At 46.5% G+C, this 23610-nt stretch overlaps 1 protein-coding gene across 1 annotated transcript; it reads right to left on the minus strand.

Annotated features, from left to right (window-relative positions):
* Positions 1-8936: 8936 nt before the first annotated feature.
* LOC137899562 (complement factor H-like) lies at positions 8937-17342 on the minus strand. Its single transcript, XM_068743599.1, has 25 exons — positions 17219-17342; positions 16962-17144; positions 16770-16875; positions 16591-16667; positions 16318-16500; positions 15635-15817; positions 15339-15533; positions 15053-15232; positions 14788-14964; positions 14532-14699; positions 13944-14111; positions 13660-13827; positions 13231-13398; positions 12785-12967; positions 12514-12696; positions 12220-12424; positions 11364-11451; positions 11004-11298; positions 10761-10866; positions 10454-10530; positions 10176-10367; positions 9912-10100; positions 9609-9794; positions 9304-9483; positions 8937-9191 (listed from the first exon to the last, which is right to left on the minus strand). Exons 1-25 carry the CDS (start codon positions 17286-17288, stop codon positions 9001-9003), a joined length of 4101 nt encoding a protein of 1366 aa, XP_068599700.1. The 5' UTR covers positions 17289-17342; the 3' UTR covers positions 8937-9000.
* Positions 17343-23610: the final 6268 nt, after the last annotated feature.

Here is a 23610-nt window from a genome sequence, read left to right on the forward strand (position 1 = left end):
GTTTCTTTCCTCAAAGGACACCCTTTTGTATTGGCAGTGCTCATTTGCTTTGTTAGTTTATGGTCACAGCTACTTTGCTGCGTCCTCTGGTGCAGCCGTGTGTTTCTGCTGCAGTAGATGTCAACCCAGTGCTGCTGCTAAGAGGAGACCTGTCTTCATGTGCAGGACATCTTGTTGGACAGGACTGTCCTGCTACTTCCTACCCGCAAGATGCTGGTCTGTCTGTCTTCCTGCAAGATTCATCCAAAGGCACAACGTTTGGCGGAGACAACCTCAGCAGAACTGAGAGCAGACGCAGAAACACTAAAGGCAGAGGCGTGTGACAGTAAAGTCACCGCTCGGGTGGAACCTTTCAGAAAGTGGCGCGGTGCTTGCGACTTTGTGTTTTGTACCTTGTGTTTATCGCATGTGTGTTACACTATGCTGAAGGTGTAGTGATGTGAGTACTGATGTCTCCTCCAGCACCAGAAGGAAGAGCGTTGCCTAGGAGACACATGAGAGGAACAACAATCTTCATGGTTTAACCAGTTTTACAATCAAAATTCATCAGTAAATTTCAATGCATTATGACGGTGCTCTTTTCAAGAAAAGCAATATTCTCTTCAGACTTTCTTTAGTGAAACTTAAAATTATCTGAACTGGCGCGGACTAATAGAAATGACATGTAAAAGCCATTACATGAAAGGATTTGGCCTTTTACATGGAGCAATACAGGGGAAAGGTCAAATGAATGAGGTTTAATTGTAATAAAATGTAATTTAATGATATAATTTCGGTGGGCCGGATTAAAAAGCCCAACGGGCCGTGTATGGCCCGCGGGCCGCAGTTTGCCCATGCCTGCTTTTGAAGCTCTAAGCCAAAGTTTAACTCCAGTCATTTGCCCCACAATCTGAGCCCTGCCTCTGAGCTAGAGGAGGACAGCATGATGGCTGGGACGTGTACCAGTGTGACCTTGTGACAGCGCACCGTCGTTACTGGTTACTGCAGAATGGGTGCTCCAGTCACAAACAGCCCTGTCCTGGCTGAATAAAGCTTTGCGGGCCGCATCCTCACCATCGTGTGTGGCGAGTTTGTGTGCTCACAGATGTTGCTCTCCTCTTAGCACAGTCGTGTCATCACTCTGGAATGTGTGGTGGAGGTTTTCCATGGAGGATGTCACTTTTTGTCTGACACAGAAGCATTCCCTTCCAGTCCGCTCGTCCTCTACCTGCCTGCAGTCAGGATGGGGCTGTGTGTCGGGTGTGGGTGTGGGGCGCAGGTGAAGTCTCGCAGGTTGTGGAGTTAAAGCTGAGATAGTCGGGGCCTGCTAGGGTTCAGATTTTGTCCCGTGGGGATGCGAGCCTGGGTTTGGAATGGTGAGATAAAGTTAATGTATCTGCATGGTGCTGCTTTGGTCGCTGTGCTGACCTAATGGATGCATGGCTGAAAATGATGATACCTCCTCCATTGTCTCCCCCCGTACCCTGTACCCTGTCCCTGTACAGTGGATAGAGGGGGTTTGTTTCTTTATACTTTCATAAGAGACCTGTTTTTCAACCTTTGCATGATATTTCATGGAACATTATGTGCCTTGCGTTTAGTTACTATAATAATACATTATGGAAAGTGATTTCACTTTTCTTGGTACAGATGGAATCATAAAGAAATACACCAAAAAAAGTTGCATGTGTGATAGCTTGATGCCAACCAGTGGAGTATGTCCACTATTTCAGGTTTCAGCTGAATGAAAGTTAGCTTCGCTTCCAGTGCTAGCATTCAGCTGAAAGCTGGTACAGACAGTAGCTCTGTTAGCCCTTACAGCGTCATCTTCTACCGTTTCCCCTCACATTGAAGCGCGTCGTCGTTACAGATGTCATCCTGTGAGAGATGAAATAAAGTATGTCATACTTTGTTGATTCCTCTCAGAAAATGAAATCGCTTGTTCAGAGTTTAAAATCTGTCTTCCAGGCACAAAAAACATCATCACAGAATTAAAGTTATGCTCTTTATTTAATGTGGAAATATCTGTATAAGATTACACTCGCAACATTCGGCAAAGACGCTGGACTTGTTGCACTCGTGGAGGCGATCGGGTTAAGTATGATGACTGACATTGCGTTTGTGTTGTCCTGAATTATGGCCGGCGCCGTGTCCAGATTGGATTTGGTTGCCTCGGTTCTGAAAATGCTGCAATCACGGGTTCCAAAAGGAAAGTCCTGTTATAATGCTCGCCATGCAAACAAACACATTTCCAAAGACTCTGAATACTGCGTACTGTTTTAACACAAAACATTAAATACATGCAGAAATATTCAGTATTGTAATGGGAATATTTATTCAGACATATAGATAATGTTGGCAGTTCACAGCCCCCTCTACCAGACGCAGCTATCGGCTACAGCGCTAATGCTAGCACTGTCAGTTTGCTTGTATGATGATCTGACAATGTATCATGGGTAAAACTAATTGTGTGACTTGGAGTTGCACATGGCCATAGGTGAGTTAAACTTTTGTACACATGCATGTACTTCAGATTATTTTTACTCCAAGTTTTTTATTCCTGCAGTTGTTATTGTGTAGAGTTGTAGTCGTAAAACACAACTGTGTATAAAATCTGTAGCTATGAGAAGGATTCATTTTACGGCTGTTCTGCTGGGTTTGGATTGTGGCCAGGCCACAGAATAAGGGACCCCTGAAGTGGACTGGTAGTGAAGTTTAGTCTGTGACTGATGGAGTGAGGATGGAGACAGACATAGGGTGAACTCGGATGTACTCAAAGATTGCATTCAGACAGCCTCTTCAGTGATGTGTAGGCATCTACTGCAGAGAAGCGCTGAGGCATCATTCCATTATGATCACACTCTTCTATTACTTTGGACTTATAATGTATCTCTTAGAGACTTTGAATGCATCATTGTGTAACCCTCTATTTACTATAATGGACTTTTGTTCTCTCTAGACCTTTTTCAGGCTTTGAGGACAGATTGAAAGAAATGCAGTTGACAGTGCCACCAGTTAAATTAGAGTTAGTCGTTCCTTAATTCATTCTTACTAGGTGGGACCTGCTATCTCTAAGTCATATTATACAATACAATACAGCAAAAGTCAGAAGATCATATGTAGTTAATGAAAATCTGATCTGAGCTATGAGTTTTCCTGCAACAGTGAAGTAATTCCTTTGTGTGTCTACATAGTCGCTACTTGTGCTCACTGTTTATTTCTTATGCTAAAGACCGTTTACAATGGAGCAAGTGTCTTTGAGGATGACTTCGGGAAGCGTTATATTTTAAGGATTCTTTTCCAATAACTTTTCAGATATTGTAGTGAATGACTGCTTTGCTTGCTTTTAGATATATATCCCTTACATCAGATATCAGACCAATCCACCTTCTTCAGTTAGTGCATGATTACAATCCACACAGACAGACTGCATTAGGTGCATATCAGGACATGATGTAGTTCAGTTAGCTGCAGGATACTATTAAGTCTTTGGTAATCAATGCTGCATAAGGCCCTTCTGTGAGATCAAACAATGTACAAGAGTGAAACCCATGCAGACACACAGTGGGTTCATGGAGAAAAGGGCTTCTGTCCTGATGTCTCATTTACTGAAAACCAGAGTGAATGCCATGCAGACTGACGTGTGGGCATGGATCAGGCGTCTCCTGCCGTCTGCACATCCTCATTCTAACCAGAAACAGTCAATGCAGAACATCGGTGGTTCACCCTGTTAAGTTGTGACAACAATACTGTATTTCTTCACACATCAAAGTGATGATGAGTAAACTGGAGCTTAGAAAGCATCTACTTTCATTCACAGTGGACTCCAGTAGGGGGCTTGTTGATGTTCTTGCATGTTGATAGTAGGATGGTGATGGTAGGATGTTGATGGTAGGGTGGTGATGGTAGGGTGGTGATGGTAGGGTGGTGACAGTAGGGTGGTGATGGTAGGGTGGTGATGGTAGGGTGGTGACAGTAGGATGGTGATGGTGGGATGTTGATGGTAGGGTGGTGATGGTAGGGTGGTGATGGTAGGATGTTGATGGTAGGGTGGTGACAGTAGGGTGGTGATGGTAGGGTGGTGATAGTAGGGTGGTGACAGTAGGGTGGTGATGGTAGGATGTTGATGGTAGGGTGATGACAGTAGGATGGTGATGGTAGGATGTTGATGGTAGGGTGGTGATGGTAGGGTGGTGATAGTAGGGTGGTGATGGTAGGGTGGTGATGGTAGGATGTTGATGGTAGGGTGTTGATGGTAGGGTGGTGATGGTAGGGTGGTGATAGTAGGGTGGTGATGGTAGGGTGGTGATGGTAGGGTGGTGATGGTAGGGTGGTGATAGTAGGGTGGTGATGGTAGGGTGGTGATAGTAGGGTGGTGATGGTAGGGTGGTGATGGTAGGGTGGTGATGGTAGGATGTTGATGGTAGGGTGGTGATGGTAGGGTGGTGATGGTAGGGTGGTGACAGTAGAAACATTAACACAGGTTAATTTAGAGATTATCCTGCCTGTTTTAGGTCCTGTGCTTACGCAACTGTTATAAATGAGACATCCAGACAGAAAGTAGTTTTTAGCTCTAATAAGAGCTCCTACAATTGTAGTAGCCAGCCTTCATTTGCATGAAGCACAAAGCTTAGATTACATTTATGGTAAATGATGTTCAAGCTGGCATGCCTTTTCATGGCCACTGACTGCTGATGAGACACTCTGTTCTTGTTTGAATGAATCCTAGGATGAGTGCAGGTGTCTGAACCGAATAGTATTCATCTGCTGGGGGGGGGGTTTAGCATTTTAATAATGTGACATTATAACCTTATATAGCCATTGCTATCAGGAAATGTTGATTCATGACTAGAATATGTTTCCCTATGCAAAAATATACTGTTAAATAAATTATTCCAGAACCATTCAGTACATCTATTTTCTTTCCTTTCATACATGTGTGTCCACATCAGGACGACCAACAGCAGATAAAGATACCTTGCTGTGTGTTCAGGTCGAGGTAAAACATGAACCACCTTCTCACAGCAAAGTCATTTGATCTTTTCCTTTTTCTTCTTCCAGCTTGTCCCGTAAGGGGTCGCCACAGCAACCCAACCTTCTCCACTTCACCCTGTCCTTTGCATCGTCCTCCCCAACACCAGTCCTCGTCCATCGGCCTCCCTCTCTACGTCATTGATGTATCTTCCATGTATCTTCTCCTGGGTCGTCCTCTAGTCCTGTTCCCTGGCAGCTCCATCCTCAGCATCCTTCTACAGATATAGTCCCTGTCTCTCCCCTGGACATGTCCAACCCATCAAAGTCTGGCCTCTCTGATCTTGTCTCCAAAACGACTAACCTTCACTGTCCCTTTATTCATTCATTCATTCATTTTCCAACCGCTTTGTCCGGCGCCTATCTCAGCAGTCAATGGGCGAGAGGCCGGGTACACTCTCCTATCACAGAGCACACCTGATACTTTCCTCCACCCTCCATCCACATAGGACTATGTCAGCTAGGAATTTCTCAGTTGCTTTTATTGTGTCACTCTTATTCTAAGAAAGTACACAAACACTGGAATAATCATCAGTGAATGATAAGGCCCGCCTCTATCCATCTCTGGACTCTGGCTCGATTGGCCCTGCAAGATCTGTGTGTACTAACTGTAGAGCTGGTTTTGTTCTAGTATCAGGCTGCCTGCTTCTGGTCAGAATGAAGTTCCTTGAGTGCACACTTCACCTTGGAGAGAAGAACTGTCAGTTTTATCCTTTATTTTTATTCCTTAAACAAGAACAAGGTGAAGTGGAGGAAGTTGACTTGCTGGGACGACCCCTCACGGGACAAGAAGACAGTACAGTAGTAGTAACAAAAATGTTCAATGTTTGCATGTCATCATAATTACAATTGCCTAGACTCTTATGCCATGTCTGCATAACGTAAAAACCATTGCAATGGTCATCGTCAGTCTTCAGATAAAACAGTCTGTAAGAAAATATGTCCTGCAGATAAGAGGTACAGTCTGTGACGTCACTGTACGCGCTTCTGTTATTCCCGGGAGCGAGTTGAAGCAGAGCGGCGAAAGACAGAACTGGTCAATATCTGAGACAAACACGTCGCCTGCGGAAAGTCTCCGCCGTTGTCCAAGAGGAGGACAAACTGTGCAACAAAACCACCTCCGGCCTGGAGTACCTCCTCCGATACAAACACTTCTCCTACATCCTCGGTGCCCTGAAGAACCTCGGTGAGACCGTAGAAGTCATTAGAATAATAGTTTTTACCTTCACCTGTCTTTCCTATTTAAGTGTTGAGGATTGTTCCTGATCTTCTGCCCACGTTTTAACAGCATAACTAACTCCTAAGCTGCACAATTCTGCCTATTTTTTTAACTTAGCAAAATACTCTTGCTTTCATGCTTCTTTTGGTCATTTATTATATTATCACAGTGAAATGTCTGGATTTTAGAAAACTCACGCGTGTGAATCTTGAAATGGAAACATTTCGGTCGCCCTCATTGAAACAGATAAGCTGGTGCTCCAGTAAACGCCTGCGATGTGGACTCCGAACCATTATTTTGGGAAGAAGCGCCGGTGTTTGGCAGGAAATAAGCAAACAGACTCGTTGTATAATCTGCCAGCAGATTGCATTAGTTTAAACAGAGACTTCCAGTCACTCGGCGATGATGCAATGAAAGCAGGAGTCGGGCCTTTTGAATGTTCGTCTCCTACGTCCGTCAAGCTTTTGTATTCGTCTGGCATTTTATTTCAGTACCACAAGACCAGCGAGGCCGTGTACTCTGTGGAGAACTCTGTGGAAACGCTGCTGGACCTGCTGCAGCGGTACCGGGAGAAGGCGGGGGATAAAGTGCCGGATAAGGGCGGCGGCATCTTCACCAAGGCCTGCTTCATCCTCGCTCTCCTCCTGCAAGACAAGCGCCGCGCTGAGGTATGCAGAAACTCTGGCTTACAGGTTTTTAGGAAAGTCTAACTTCCAAGACCTCAAATTAAGTTTTGCAAAGTGTAACTCCAACGTTTCAGGAGGTCAAGAAGCTGCCGAAGGTCCTGGACAGGATCGGCAGCTTTTACCGCCTCACCGCTCGCAAACACAAGATGGACGCCGAGAGAACCGTCATCAAGCAGAAGATGAACGCGTCCGTCACCGGGAGCGTCTTCATTCCAGCGACGCCTCGGAAATCCCACCGAGCACCCAAGTATGTGTGAATGCCGCGCGCGTGCGTGTGTGTGTGGTGTGTGTGTGTGTGTGTGTGTGAGAGAGTCACATTCAGTGTGTGTTTCAGTGGTAATCGACGTTCTGGTTTTGGGTTTCAGGTTCGCGCCTGATTGGGTTCTAAGTAAGGACAAGCTGAAGGACGTTGCCGATCCGCTCCGGGCCATTCAGATGGTGGCGAACACACTCGGCATCGTCCTGTAAAGCCGTGTTCTACAGCCCGATTGCTCGTTCATTTTATTTTAAATTAGAAAATATTGCTTGATGTATTAAAAAGTTTTTAAACGCATTTCCTTTATCTCATGTTTAAAATTAAAAATGATTGCGTTTCTCAAAACAACACGATGGCTTCTCGTTATCATCTCGTGTGTTTGTCCTGATTTGTGTGTCGGCACGTTAACCACGAGTCGGCGTTCCAAAGGGAACGGCTCTGTTAGCGGTCGCCGAGGCAACAACGTGTATTTTAATGCCAGTTTGCCTACTCCTATTCTATAATATGACGTCGTTCAGTAAGCTTCATTGTTAATCATTTCTGCTGACTTGTCACGAATCACTCGCCTAATCGGGCACTTCCCAATTCGACCGGACATCCGTGTGTTCTGCGGCCGATACTTCACCATTTCCAACAGTTGCACGATTACACTCGGTGCTTATGTTAGACTTAGCGGTGATCAACACATTCCAAGGAATGAGGAGCGCTAACGAAACTAGTGCAGGCCGTTGGGAAGGCAAACAGGAGACCTAGAGGAGCTGTAATAAAACCCAGTAAAGTTCAATCAGATCAATACAACAAGCAGGACCCAGCTAGAGGATCAGACTCCTGAAAAGCCGCTGGATCTGCCCAAGCAAACTGTGAGGGTCATGTGGCTGCACTGGCTGATTGGCCTACGACTCACACCTGTTCTCAGCCTCTCATCCCAGACACACCTGAGGCTGATTACGACCGGCCTTCATAAGCCCTGCTCCGCCCGCTGTTCCCAGTCGGACTATTTTTCATGGATTGCGTCCCTGCGTACAGAACGTCTTTCTGCCGCTCCTCGTCCCGAGGATCTGCCTTTGTTAGAGTTTTGTATTTTGAGCTTGCTTATTTGGTTTGTTCTTTTGGCTGTGTCTTTTTGTTTAACAAGATATTTTCGTTGGGCTCCAGCCGCCCCGTAACCCGTGCGCAGCTCCGGGATAGTGACTCGGCTGATGAACATTCCAGTAAAGCTTATAGTCACGTTTGTACTGTCTCCGTCCTCTGTTTCTTGGGGTCCTCTCGCACCAGTCCTCAACACAAACACCAGAGCCCAAATCTTCCTAAAAGGGTAATAATCGCCACCCCGGGCACATCAAACAAAAAGAACTTGAGAGATGAAAGTCTCCTATGAGGGCCAGGAAACACTGGTCCCCCCCCAGAGAAGGCCAATGGGTAAGCGACGGCGTCCAAACCAAAGTAGAGAGGATTCCTTGCTTGGGAGCGAGGAGTCTCGGACCTGTAAAAACCTTCATGATGTCAGACTCCTCAAAGTTGGCATGGTCCCACATTAAGGCATTAAAATGCATAATTAAAACATCTAAAACACTCACCAACAAACTCAGCGTAGACCCGGAGGCCCCGGCATCCCATCGAGGCAGGCACACCTGTTGCTACTTAACCGCGTGTGGCCAATGGGCTGCGGCCCCTTCCCGAGGTACCGCCCACTGCTCAGAGCAGCGCCAGTCAGGAGTTGAAATGTGAGCTCGTGATTATCGGGCTAAAACGATTTCAACGCGGTGGAACCTTTATTAAAATGACCAAACAGAAAGCTTACATTTATCACATGTAAAAAAAAAAAAGATTTAAGAGCAGGTGGGCAAAAGAATGAAACCATCAATACATTTCTGGCGCATGCCCACCGCGCCGGCGCGCGTTTGTCCAACACACTTGAACCCAATTACGTCTTCGTGGGTGGCGTAAAGCTTCTCTTCATTTCTGTGCCTGAAGTCAATATTATGTCGCCTCATGATGTCGCTATCCACAGTGCAGGGTTCTGCAAGAACACACGGACTTGTATTAAGCACGGGAACCTTAGCAAAGCGCCATTAAACCATTTCCTCCTCCGAGGACGACACTGGACTTATTGGAAGGGAAGTGCAGCTTACTGAGACACGTCATCTGTCCCGTCCATTCGCCGTTGAGGCAGGTCCTGAAAGGGTCGGCCGACATGGTGAAGAGATTCTGGCAGGTGTATTCTACCTTCTCCCCGTGGCTGTATGAATACCGGAACGTGTCCTTGATGTCTCCGTCGGCGAGGCCCGGCGGGCTGCTGCACCCCAATGGGACTGGAAGGAGTCATGTGAATGCAGACGTTATGGTTGGGATGCGTTGTGGTGGCGAGCACGTCTTTCTATCAGGGAAAGATGAACCTTCCTCATCAGATGACGATGAGGAGGCCCGTTTGATTCACCTTCACATGTTGGGAAGGGATCGCTCCACCGTGCGTCTCCTTTACATTCCACCTCGCTCTTCCCTTGGAGGAACTCCTCGCTGTGGCGGCAAGCGAACGTGATCCTCTCTCCCTTTCTGACTTGAGGGTAGCGTAGGTGCGTGGTGATGCGCACGCCGTCCGGCACGCCCGTCACTGCACATCGTCCTGCCGTGAATATGATTCGTTTATTACTCGCAAAAGGAAACGGAAGCTATTTCCGCCGCCCTGCAAGTTGAACGGAAAGTTTCCCAAAACGTGTTTACAAGTACAAAGAGAAGTTACCTGCACAGGTTGGGAAGGGTGCGCTCCACTCCCCGGTTCTTAGACACTTAATTATTCCGGCGCCATCCAGATCGTATGGGTTCCTGCACCGGAACTGGAGTTCATGTCCAATGCTGAGCGTTGCATTTCCTGTCTGGAGTCCGGCGACCCGGAGATGGCTGTGAATCACGCCGACTTTGCAAACGATATCTGGAATGCGGGATATACTTTATAACATTCACGTTTTACAAGTCAAAGGTGTCCCATAGATATTTGTTGCTTGACCTTCGCAGGTGGGAAAGGCGTTACCCCACTGCCCATCTCGGCCGCAGATCACGACCGAACTGCCATTCAGGTATTTCCCGGGATCATCGCAGGAGAATGTGATGAAGCGGTCAGGGAGTACGGGGTTGTCATCTTCTGGTAAACCTTTTATTGTTACCTGTCCATCTGAAGGTGGGGGGTTACAGCTCAAGGCTGAAGAAATAAATACAATAAAATGAAATCAAATAGCAACGCCCACGACTTTGGATAAATCACTTCTGTCAATCAATGAAACTTACGTTCGCATATTGGCACGTGATTGGTCCAGTTGTCCAGCAAGCAAGTCCTGGTGTCGTGCCGACTGATCATCTGATAGCTGAAATGGACAAAAGCCACGGTTTTCCAGTCTGAGATGAAAACGCGACTATTTGTCTGATAATCAGAAAAACTGATTCTTCTTTCTTCTCACGCAAGAAAAATAAATAAATTACAAGACACACTTTATGTAATTTAGCTGTTTCAAGCAATGAATGTGCAAATAAATAGTCTGCAACACATTATTCTGTCGTGGCCAGCACATATATATTTTTTTGCAGTTCTACTTACCCCTCGTTACAAAAGTATTTGATAACCGCTCCAAACACAAAGTCTGAGCCGTGGACGAGCTGATAATAACCATTGGGCGTGTTTTCAGGAAGCTGACATGGCTTCACTGCCAGGAAAACAAAAAGAAGAAGCAGATTAATCAGGACAGCGAGGCTTCAGCAGAACCCAAATGTGGGCCTTCGTCTTCGTTTTTGGGGCCAAATAGACCATCCATTGGTGGAGGAGCTGATCGGTTTAACTTACGGTAGCATGACCCTCGACGGATCGCCGCCCAGCCTGCGGCGCCGCACTCATACCTGATGGTCGGGCCCGATATGTAACCCACTTCACAGGCAATGTGAATCACGTCTCCTTCCTGGTACGCAGCCTTCCTGGTGCCTTCCAACACGGAGCCGTGAGGAACGACCGGGAGGTTCGAACAAGGCTCGGAGGCCAAGCATTCGGAGCAGTTCTTACCCCCTTGTGATCGAGAAAGCTGAACCCCCCCCCACAGCTGGAGAAGCAGAAGGATGAGAGACGATGGCATGTCGACGAGCAGCTGAGGTCAGACTGAGGATACGGGCTTTTCAACAGAGCTCGGGGGGGGAAACATGACGCCGGCACACGATTGGTCGGTGGGATTGCACAAGGCGGCGGGAACACAAGGTGAAGCCACGAGAACACGTGAGACTCGCTGTTGACATTAGAGATGCTGAAGATGCAGAATCAACGTCATGCGGAACGACGGTCGAGCGGAGATCATCGGTTATTCCTCTCTTCATGCAGTCCTTTTAACGTGTGTGTGGAATGGAGTTAGGAAATGGAAAAACAGAAAAAAAATAAAATGAAAACTCCCTCCTTCATTTACAGATGCTCTTCCAGCAGCGAGATTGGACCGGCATATTGATTTGTAATCAATAAATGATGATTTAATGTAAAGTTTTTTAACTGTCTGCTGAAGACTCGACCGTTTCTGTCCAGTATTGATCGTCTCATTCGATGTCGTTGATACAACAGAACGAAGTCCAGGTAAAGACAAACATCCGACGGTTCAGCCGGCGCTGCTGTGGCGTAACGGGAGTCACGTGGGACAGGACGTCCGACATGAGCAACGAAGATGAGGACATTTCAGAAAGCACGTCAGAAACAGGAAGAATATTAAATAACGAGGTTAGCTGGAACGCGGTGATGTCATCACAACGCGGTGGAACGCGGTGATGTCATCACAACGGACGCGTTTATTTGTCAGAAAGGCAGAAACAACAAACAAAAGCATTTTCTTTTCTCCTCTTTTATTCGTCATTTCATCTCACGCAGAGAGCCGATTGGACGAGGCGTCCGCGCTGCGACCTCATGCATCAGGACCAAACCCCTGGATCCAGGACCCGATCTCGTCCAGCGTCACTGGTCCAGACCGGGAGCTACGTGGGAGAACATTTCTGTGTTCAGTGGCGCATTGTGGTTTGATCTTTGATCTCACTTCTTGAACGTGTGTCTGAAGCCTTCACCTCGACACGCCACTGTTCTATGCCACTTCCCGTCGACACACGTGGCCGTGCCGGTGCGGTTCTCTCCAGCGGGTCCGTTGCATCGATAAGACACGACTTCCGCATTCTTGTACGCTTCTTTACCCGCGTCCACGGTGAATGACTGCGTGTCGTCGTCTTCGGGTTTGTCACAGTAGGCTGAAAACAGGGAAACTTTCAAGGCCGTCATTTCTCTGACTCGCCACGCTGGGCCACAGCTACACAACTTTAAATCCGGACGTACGTACGTGTGCATCGAACGGCGTTCTCCCATTTCCCGTTGTTGCATCGGAGCTTTCCTCCCTCCTGCATGCCAAACTTACTGCGGCACTCGTAAGTGACTTCGGAGGCAGTCAGGTATTGCTTCTGCGGTGGAGCGACAACAACTGCGTTCTCAAATTTGGGCGGGGGCTTGCAGTTGCTTGCGAGGGCTGTCACAGATTCAAACAGTCGCAGCGTCGGAGTCAAGGAGAGGAACGTTAGTTTCCAGTGAGAATGGCTGCAGGCGGGGCGACTCACCTTGACAGATGTTCCTGAGCGCTTTATCTGCCATCCAGTTTCCATCGTGACACCTTAAGCTTGCACTCAGCGCCTGGAAGCCTTCCTTACAAATCACCCAGATTCTTTCGTCTTGGCCGTGAACTTCACGTGAAGTCATGTTCCCATTTGGAATTACTGGAATTTCCCCACATTGTGTTTTTCCTAGAGCAGATAGGATGTTAGATTTCTCCTTTCAAACTCAGCCTTCATCACAACTGGGAATAAGAAAATAAATACACCAATGCAGCACATAAATCACCCCCCATTTAAAATAAAAAATCTTTTTGATTTCATTTTCCAAATGGAAAATTGGAGCAATTTCATCCCACACCCCATTTAATTTTTGACTTTAAAGTGACATGCTGCAGCCGCTTTGATTCCTGCTGGTTACAAATGCAGCTGTGAGGCATTTAAAGGTGGATTACCGATGCATTGTCCGAGTCCAGTCCACGCACGGCTATCAGCGCACGTGGCTTCACCCCACCCGCCTTTGCTGAAAAGCTTATAATCTTTATTGCAGGTGTAGTACAGCTTGCCTTTATATGGGCCAACCGAAAATCCATTTTCAATTTCAGGCTTTTCACATTCAGTTACTGCAAAAAAAATAAAAAATAAAAAGAATGAGAGCAATCAAAGATAAATCAATAATGTATTTGTAACCGTTATGCTAAAAGCTCAGTTTTTGCTGTGGATTGTTTCCCAAAGTACTTTCATGTAATTCCAAAATCATGTGACGCGATGTTATCTCCTCGACCATTGGATGCACGAGACAATCTGAAAACAGGTTTTAAAAACCAGACAAGGCTTCAAGCTTGAGTTGGACCCCGTAGCTGGTTGGACGTGGTCACCTGTACCTGTGCAGGTGTGAATCCTGCTCCAAGCGCCCCGGTCACAGGTTGCAGTGTACCGGAGGGCGCTGTCGCTCCGGCAGGTGTACTCCACCTGCTCGCTGTCTGCGTACGTGTCTTTGACACGGTCGACAAATTCTGCGTTTTCAATCTGGGGTTTTTGACACTGTTTTCCTGCAAACAGTGAAATGAAGTCATTTAAACACATTTAAATGTGTTTAAGTCAATCTATCCTCTCGCTTCGTGCCTATGTTTGAAATCGTGACATTTAACATTTGGCTTCCTCTTACTTGTACAGTTTGAACGTTTGATCCAAATTCCTCTCCCACAAGTCAGAGTAAAGCTTCCCTCGTAATCGTTTTTGCAGATATAGTCGACCTCTTCGCCGAATCGGTACTCAGACTGAGGCTCTCCATCGATGTCGGCGTACGGGTAGTCCTGTCTGTCGCATCTTATATCTGAAAGGAATCAGGATTGTCAGTCCGTGCACTGCAGGTTGTTTTCAAACCAGCGTCGGTGCATCAAATTTAATTGAGTTCAAAATGTTTTTCGGGATTTCTTTTTTTTTTTTTTAAATCCTCCATTATAAGTAAATGGGAAAATCCAGATTTGTGTGTGTCCCGACAGCTATCCCAATCGCTCTCAACATTTAACATTTGACCAAACACCCATCTTCAGGTTTTATTTCATCAAGATCCATCCAGCAGTTTTTCCATAATCCTGCTAGAAGACATAGAGACAGACAAACCTCCTTGGCGGAGGTCAAAAAGACACGACCATCGTTGCAACGATGAAACATTCAGTCAGTTGTAGTTGCATCTCAGAGGAGGTTCGGCTTCACGTAGTCCAAGCGGTTGTCCGGGCGTAGCCGTTCTCACCTGCACAGTTGTAAATCCCGGTCCACACGCCCTGGTCACAGGTAGCAGTGTAGCGGATGCCGCCGTCGCTCTGGCAGGTGTACTGCACCTGCTCCCTGTGTTTGTAGATGCGTTTGCCCCTTTGGGTCAAATGTGCATTTTCAATCCTGGGACTTTTACAGTGCTCTTCTGAAACAAAGACGGCAACTTTAGCCAAGATAGTCATTTCACAGCATTTTAGAGCTTAGACATAACGAAGCGAACGTAATTTAGCTACCTATGCATTTTGAATCCCCACTCCAACCAAAATCCCCACAGAACCGAATAACGACGCCCTCGTATCCTTGCTTGCAGTCATAATCAGCAGCTTCATTATATTTGTATTCCAGCTTGTTGGGCCGACGGATTTCGGCATTCGGCACATTCGGCAGTTCCAGTTTGTAGCATTTTTTTTCTGGAAAAAGAAAACAGGAATCTTGTTCCCCTCTGGCAGAAATAATGGTCAAAAATATTGGTAAAAGTCAGGAACAAGTTGACGCTACCTTGACAGAGTGGCTTTGGCGTCCACCCGTCCCTGGTGCACGTGGCCATGTCGGTGCCATCGGAGCTAACGTAGCCCATTTTGCAGGAGTAGCTGACTCTATTCCACAGTGTCAGTCTTCGTACCCAGCCGATATTCCAGTAATAGACATTTTCCTCTTTCCGCCCGTCGCATGTCACCTCTACGATAAAAGCAGAAATCATTCTCAGACTACTGATCGTCTCGGACAAGGCAGAAAGCGAGAACGGCGTGATCCTTCTGTGGCACGGCGCCACGCCGTTTCCTACCTTGGCACACAGGCCTGATGGACCACTGTCCTTCGGCGTTGCACGTGACTTCTCCCGAGGTCTCCTTGGGGTCAACGATCCAGAACTTGTCCCCACAAAGAACGCTCAATGTCTCACCAGGTTCAAACACGTTCCTGGAATCAGGTTCGTACCTGGTTCCTGCCACAGGCGGTAGAGTCAGCCGACATTTTGTTCCTGCATTTGATGGGAAATCAAGCACATTATTTACAAGTCGCCTGACATCCATCCCTCCAGCACCGGCTTTCCCCAGGCGGCGTGCTGCAGTTCTAACTTACGTTCACAGATGGGCGTGGGGATCCACTCCGCTCTCATGCCTGATTTCAAGCATTTTGAAGGCCTCGGGTCGGGTTGCGAGAATCCGCTACTACACCTGAAGTGAAGGATGTCGTTTTGGTTGTACTCTTTGTCCCTTCCCAGAACTAATCCATTTTCAATATCCGGCGGGGAGCATCTAATTGCTGAGGAATGAACACACCGAGAGTTCTTCATGTATTAGAGATTCAAAAGGTGTTTTTAAGGCGACGCCGATGGTTACAGACAAGTATTCTGACATCATTCTAATAGTTTTTGAAATACATCTACACATATAGCGGGTACATTTGTAGACGTAGATGTCACAGAAGAACTATCAGCCTTGGTGGAAGTACAAAGTATAAATATTTGGTAATATAGCATCATTTAAAGAAAAGGCAAGAACTCCTGAAACAGTAAAATATGTAAAAGATGTAAGTTCAAATCACATCACAAGTTATATTAAGGTATTTTACAAGATTTAGACTCTACAGGGACCCAACAAACTCAAGGTAGGCAGTCCTCTGCTTTGATTGGTCGGGGTGAAAGACACAAAGAGCGAGAGGAAGCTTGAAGACTTGGTTGGAAGAGCGAGAGAGAGAGAGCTGGAGAAGAACTGGACATTCTAAAAGGAAAGTGTGTGCTTCCCGTTTCAGCCAGTTTCTACCTTGGCACGTCGGAGCTGGGGCGCTCCACATCCCAGTGTCATCACAATAAATCTCCGCTGACCCAGAAAGGATTTCGTGGCTGGATTTGCAGCCGAATTGAACGACGTTGCCGTAGGTTCCCTGGAGTAGATCCCCGTTAACGCGGACCGTATCTTCCACGTCTAAAGGTGGGCACGTTACCGCTGGAAGGAAACACGGTTAGAACCGAACTCCGATGGCAAGAGGGTGAGAAGCATTTTGGAATTTTAAGATCCTTCCCTTGTAGACCTTACCTTCACAGATGGGAACGATGCCATCCCAACCTTGGTCCATGCAATTGCGGTAGTTAATACGATTTTGCATTTGATAACTGAAGCAAGAATAATGTGGAAAATATTTTTTTATTGCAATTTTAAAAGCACCAGCAGCACCAATGCAAGAAAAAAAAACAAAAACACAAATATCATTGTACCCTTTGAGGCAAGTGTAGACGACTCGTGACCCAAAGACAAAATCCGTTCCCTTGTCCAGATGGAAATCTGCAAATTGGGCGTCTCCGGGATGCCCGCAAGGTTTTGCTAATAATGTGAGAATGACGAGGATGAACACGCGGAACGTTGCAGACACTGCAATGACCTCCAAACAGCAAAGGTCGGGAACTTACCTTGACATTGCCTTCCTTTAGACGTCCACCCTCTCTGAGTACAAATCAGTTTGAAGAAGCCGCTGTAGCCCACGTTGCAGCCCACTCTAACCTGTTGTCCACTCGGGTAGTTGTCCTGCAGATTAGCCGTGTCAAAATTCCCATCATACTCGCGGCTGTTTAGAAACTCCTGAAGTGTACAATCTGGAGGGGGACCAGGAATAAAACACATTTTTCATGTTGAGCCCCAGAACAAAACATATTCCGCAAAGTCTTACCTTGACTTGTCACAGAGGTCAGGGAATGAACCCACAAAAATAGGACCAGGGTTTGGGCGACGGCGTCCATTTTATCTTTGAAGCTCTCGCCCGGTGAGCAGGAGGAGAACCTGCAGACTGGAACTCTGTCATGCAGAGACCGGGCTGGGGATGTCACAGGCAAAAGGAGATTGCTCAATAACTTGCGCAAGTTTGTTCCAACCTCCAACTAAAAATCACACTCTGAGACAAAAAAAGGGGAAATGTGAAATATGAAGTCCTAAAAAAACCCAACCCAAAAACCATTGCATTGTTTTATGTAGCATTGGTGCTTATATTGTAGAATATGCTCAATGAATCATGGAAATATCTTTACAAAACAACGAGTTTATTGTTAAAGGAAGATTTATTCCATTAAATGCAATAATTGTTTCCTGAACATTGAGATTGTCTTTGTTTATTATTCAGTGGCTTAAAAAAGATTTCTGCAAGCTTTTATTTGTGTGCCCCCCCCCCCCAATCTTGGTAATCATTTGCAAAGATCAATCATGCAAACACAAATACGCTGGATTCCAGCAAACCTGACTCAGACTCTTCTCATCTAGAGCAAATGTAACATAAAAAACATCATAAGATCATATTTAGATTGAAAATGTGAATAGAAATGTAAAATAGAGAGCATTCCTTTTCCTAGAGGAGTTGAATCCGATGTTTGTTCATCGATGGCCTTGTGTAATTAAATGAATTCAGACCACATGTGTCAAAACATTTCGTTGTTAAGCAACGCAGTTATTTCTCAATATAACTTTTTGCCATTCGTGCATGTTTTGAAAAGTGCTGCTGAATGACTCAGCGAACAGGAAACATTCACGACGTGTGAATATCTTCTGTCTTCTCAAAGAAAGCACGTCGATCAATAAAAACCTGATCAGTAAAAAAAGGCTTCATGATGTGTTCCTCAGTTGTTCCGCATTAGATAGCAGGCGCCTCGGGTCGGGTTTCTCTCAGGGGTCGTTCGCTGACCTGACAAAAAAACTGTTACTTAATTAACACATTTAAATGTTCTAGTTGATTAAATATCAGATTATATATATGCGCAACTTAATAAATGAATCATTGCAGGGTCACAGACGGAGAAATGGTCAAAGAGAAAATCATTACCTCATTCTGCCATTAGAGGGCAGAGGTGATCCATAAGGATGCTGAAACAGCAACTCCAGAAAACACAGGAATCAATTGGAATATTTTAAATGCAGGCCTTTCTATCGGCTTCTATGGACACCGGCTGGTTTTACCGCTCCCTGCAGCGTTATTATTGACCTGAGCCCTCCTGCACAGCCTGCTGTTTTTGGTTTAATGTTAAAAAAAAAGAAAACTAACAGCCGGCCTTTACTCTGTTAATGGCTCTCAGGGAACATTTTCTCGGCTCTGCTGAAGCCCCTTTATCTCGGAGGGCATGTATTGCATTCCGGAGGGATCAATCCTGTCCATTTAATGCATTTAGTAAATTGTGTTAAATTACTGAGAAACATGTAAACGATGTGTAAATTCTAGTGCATTTTGCATTTAAACGAGTTAAAAACTGAATTTAAGGAAGCCATTGTTGTTTAGTCATGTACATTTGTATTTCATTTTAAATCCATGCTCTTGTAGATGAGCCAGCCAAGTCTTTTTAAGCTGCTGTTGCGTGTCTTTCCACTCAGCAGCACATCCTGGACTTCACCCGACGCTGGCTCTCCCTCGGAGACTCCATGTAAATCCAGCCGCCCTTTGTCCCACTTTGTCCAAACGAGGGCGAGCCAGCTCCCAGCTTCAGTCTGATTCACAGAAGGCCTTGCGACCGTGAAGGTGTTCATGCATCCTTGTCGTTTTTACTGTGACGCCGTGTGACGTTCAGGGACACAGAAGAAGGCATTTCAGGTGATGATGTAGCGAGGAACATACAAACGCTCGTCCCTCGTCTCCAGTCTGACCGTGTGCAGAGCGTTCTCTTCCCTGAGCTCAACGCTTCTGCTCTTGATCCCGTCGGCTCTGAACTGCTCTCTCGACCGGTCCGGCTCCTCCACAGGGAAGGAACCCAGACCTCAAAGAGAGGTCGGAAAGGAAAACTCCAACCTGCAGGGAAGCGGAGACAGACTTATCGGAGGCTTATCCTGCCATGGAGCGTTACCTATGTCTGCAGCGAGGTCTCTGAGGATTGGCATTAAAACTAAAGCGCCAAAAGATGAGAGGATGAGAAGTGGGAATGGATGGATGGAGTGGCAGGTCAGTGGGACCACAGGCATTTGTTTTTATTTACTTCATGATCAAATCAGCATTTCTGCCTCCATGTAAACGTAATAAAGTCTAAATAAAATAAAACCCTGAACGCTCCCTGTTAGCTTATGCTAGTGACTCACGCAGATGCAAACTGTGCACGCAGGGGCCAATCATATCATCTGTCCGACAGCGGAAGCTCCAGTTTATAGATTGTGCTTGACGAAACCAGCCAGAGACAAACATGCCTTACAGACACACGGACGCGAACATCAAACTGCATCAATATTCCGGCTGGGAGAGCGGAAGCCTCCCCGTCCTCCGGGGATTTCAAAGAGACGGTTTTAGTCGCAAAAAAGAAGGAAAACAAACATTGCGAGGAAGGCAGAGCAACAAGAAGCTCAAAATAGAGACCTCGCGCCGTTTCCCACGTTTATGCCAGCCACACGAAAAGAGGCGCTTTGCAGATCCGCACCGTGCAGAATGCGGGAAGTTTAAGACGCTTTGATGAAGCGGGAATCCCAAAGCGAACCGAAGCGAGCCAACGCTGCGCGCCTCTGATAGCTGGCGGCTCACTGCCCTTCATCCAGCATGCTAGCTGAGTCAGTGGCGCTGGAAAAACCATGGGAAACAACAATATGCACTCGTATTGCAGGAAGCCAGCGCTCATGTTTGCCTGATTGGCCGTTAATCGCACATTTATTGCTCTAGTTACGTTAATTTTCTTGGGAATCGGTTAGTTGATGACACCAGTTGTACCTTTCAGTGTCTTCATGTCAGGATTCTATCTGCAATAGAAAGAAACCACATTTGCAAACATTAGAAGCAACTTTCCGTTTCACTAAAACGGAAAAAAAATTTTTTTTTTTTGCTGTTGCAAACAAAACATTGGCAGTCGAGCTAGAAACATAATTTTTTTATGAATATATATTTTAGCTAAACTTCACTTGCTTTTTTTTTAATGGCCATTGCATAAATGTGTTCCTTGCCTTTGTAAAATAAAAAAAGGCTAGTTTACAACTGCATAGCATCTGCAGTTTTAGTGCTTTTGATTTTCACAGCAGGTAATAAAATACTCAATCCTCTTCCCAAATGCTCAATATTTGTCTTATTACGGCCCCGTTTTGCTGAAGTCTGTTAAATGTGAGCAACAAATAGCACCTGAACCCCCCCCCCCCCCCAAAAAAAAAAAACCACAGTGAGAGACAGACCTGGCACTTAGATGAGTATCATACTACCGGGGTAAAACTCTCACCTCACCTGCATGTAATTTCACAACGACTGTTATCACAGCTAATTGATACCTGCTGCAGATATAACCCCCCCCCCCCCCCACCCCTCCCTCACAAGTTCATTTGTGTCTTTTTCTTCTTCCCAGCCTTCAGGCTTTCAGGATACAAATTCTTGATGCATCCCAGCTGGAATTCCAAGCTGTTTATCTTAAAATGTTAAAAGGACTTTTACAGTGTACCCCGGGGCAGATCCTCAAAGATACCTCTGAGGTTAGAGCCTGCTTTGCTTAAAGATAAGATTCTACAAGTTGACATTTGCCTCTATCTGCTCATACGTACACAGCGACAGCGGACGGAGACAGGAAGTGACTGAATATTTAAATTATTTACACAATCATCAAAACTCTAATTAGTGAGCCGAAAGGTGCAGAAGGGCAGTAAAGGTCATTTCCTGTCCTAACATTCATGTTCCTGCCATCAAAAGGCCCCTCGTCTCCCACAATCCGCACTCCATCTGGCGCCGACGCAGCAAATCAACCCATCACAATTAGCGTAGGAGTCGTTAGGCTCGTGACGGCGCGCCTTTCATGGCGTTCCTCCTTTGCTGCTCGTGTGAAACGTCCCATTCTGAGGCGGTAACGTTCGCTAAATGCTTCGCTGAGCAGGCTGTTGTCAAAGCATCGGATCCTCCGACATCTTCCGGCCGTGACACTTCGTGGGACGCTCCAATATGGGTCAAAGGTTAATGGATGACACGGTGCTTTAAATGGCAGACGTAAAATCAGGCTATGAGCACAGACAGAGAGAGAGAGAGAGAGAGAGAGAGAGAGAGAGAGAGAGAGAGAGAGAGAGAGAGAGAGAGAGAGAGAGAGAGAGAGAGAGAGAGAGAGAGAGAGAGAGAGAGAGAGAGAGAGAGAGAGAGAGAGAGAGAGAGAGAGAGAGAGAGAGAGAGAGAGAGAGAGAGAGAGAGAGAGAGAGAGAGAGAGAGAGAGAGAGAGAGAGAGAGAGAGAGAGAGAGAGAGAGGAGAGAGAGAGAGAGAGAGAGAGAGAGAGAGAGAGAGAGAGAGAGAGAGAGAGAGAGAGAGAGAGAGAGAGAGAGAGAGAGAGAGAGAGAGAGAGAGAGAGAGAGAGAGAGAGAAGAGAGAGAGAGAGAGAGAGAGAGAGAGAGAGAGAGAGAGAGAGAGAGAGAGAGAGAGAGAGAGAGAGAGAGAGAGAGAGAGAGAGAGAGAGAGAGAGAGAGAGAGAGAGAGAGAGAGAGAGAGAGAGAGAGAGAGAGAGGCCCTCGTCCTGAACCCTGCGGACCTTTTCTGTGACTTATCGATGATGAAACACTCACAAGTCGACTACCTGCCCCCCCCCTTGACTCTGGATTGGAGATGGCCAGTCTGATTCTGAGGTTTGCGGGTCCTGAAGAGCAAAGCATTATGGGAATCTGTCACTGCGAATCTCCTTGGGGGCTAAAAGGAAGCGCTGGTGCCCTCAGCCCCTCTGCAGAGGTAACAGATAAGGGGGGGGGGGGTATGACAGATCACCTGCATTAGAAGTTGCTCCCTGAAAAACGGCGTGCGATGGCTGTGGCGGGAGTCGCAGGACATATTTGTGGTTCACAAACCTTTTTACCCAGCAGCATTCATCAAGTGTTAATGAACTGCTGAAAGGGTACGGCTGCCGGGATTGGGAATGGGAAATGAGCGTGCTGGAGAGGCCGACTGAGAGGGGGGGTTGGGGGGGAGAAAGGGAAAGGCATCATCGCTGTGATGAATGAGGGTGGCGGCAGGAGCCCCGAGGCGATCCTTCACTCAGCGAGACCAGCTTCTGCGGCCCCAACTTCATTATCGTGACACTGTCACATCGACACCCTCCTTCAGATAAGAGCGCGGCGGAACGGCGCTCCAGAAAGGATGAGCGGTCCGGGCCCGTCACAGACGGCGAGGACGGCGAGGACGGCGAGGACGGCGAGGACGGCTTTAAAAGCCTGTCAAGGCCTCCTCGTCATTCCCTGGAAAATCTGACAAGCTGCACGGCAGGATTTATTCTGATGTCACCTCTCAAAGGATCTGGAAATGTGATCGTTTCATACAAATAATGGAGTTCCTTTCTTTCTTTATTTTATTACAGAAAATGACAATGATAACGTGCTTACGACGAGCACGGTCGCAGTGCATTATGGGAACATGCATAATGGATTATAATGCATTCCTAATGCTTCGTGACCGGGTTAGGGTTAGCACTGAGTCATGAAGAAGAATAAGTTCAGGTGTTCTTTTGATGCCGGTGGCAATAGTGAGAGGAGAGAGTTTAAGGAGGCTTTCACCAGCTCTGCTCCTGTTGCCTAGCAACACTGACAATTGGAGTTGATTAGTAGTAATAGTTAAAGTAGTTGTAGTACAAGCTGTGGCATCAGAGTACTAATTATACTACTCCAGTCTGCTGTAGAGAAAGCTAGCTAGTCATGAAAATATTTTTTTAGTAGCACATACAGAGATTGAAATTCTCTTTTATTTTTTTCGCGTAAAATAAATCGGGATACTTCCCCGATTTATTTATGAGGACACGCCCCTCGGCTGCCGAGGGCGTGTCCGTTGCATCTGTCTGTTCTTGTTAAAAAAATAGATTAACAAATGCAAATGTCATTGCCGTGCTATGAATTGTGGGATATAACCAAGAAAACGGCGGCCTTTGACCTCGCCTCGGTTGGGCTGATGGCGCCGCTGTGACATTCTGGAAAAGCAAAAGTCACTCATTCTTAACTGCTCATTCACTCGGTAAAAATACAATCAAAACTCACTCAGATAAAATTTACAAGCTAAACGCGTTTTATTTATCCAGAGCACCAAGTATTCCTGATCAGCCCACAGACGAGTCGTCCACCCGGCGCCCTTCAGAGATTCACGAGGTTGACCTCGCCTTGAGCCGCGTCATTTA

Source organism: Brachionichthys hirsutus, chromosome 9 (genome assembly GCF_040956055.1).
Source record: "Brachionichthys hirsutus isolate HB-005 chromosome 9, CSIRO-AGI_Bhir_v1, whole genome shotgun sequence".
Taxonomy (NCBI): domain Eukaryota; kingdom Metazoa; phylum Chordata; class Actinopteri; order Lophiiformes; family Brachionichthyidae; genus Brachionichthys; species Brachionichthys hirsutus.

Excerpts from the sequence above, each read along its gene's own strand:
- LOC137899562 (XM_068743599.1), bottom strand. The coding sequence starts at position 17,288 with ATGGACGCCGTCGCCCAAACCCTGGTCCTATTTTTGTGGGTTCATTCC. Across the intron at positions 15,818-16,317 it reads CCCAGCTCCGACGTGCCAAG|CAATTAGATGCTCCCCGCCG; the intron begins GTAGAAACTGGC and ends TTCATTCCTCAG. Across the intron at positions 10,101-10,175 it reads CGCCTTTCCCACCTGCGAAG|ATATCGTTTGCAAAGTCGGC; the intron begins GTCAAGCAACAA and ends CCCGCATTCCAG.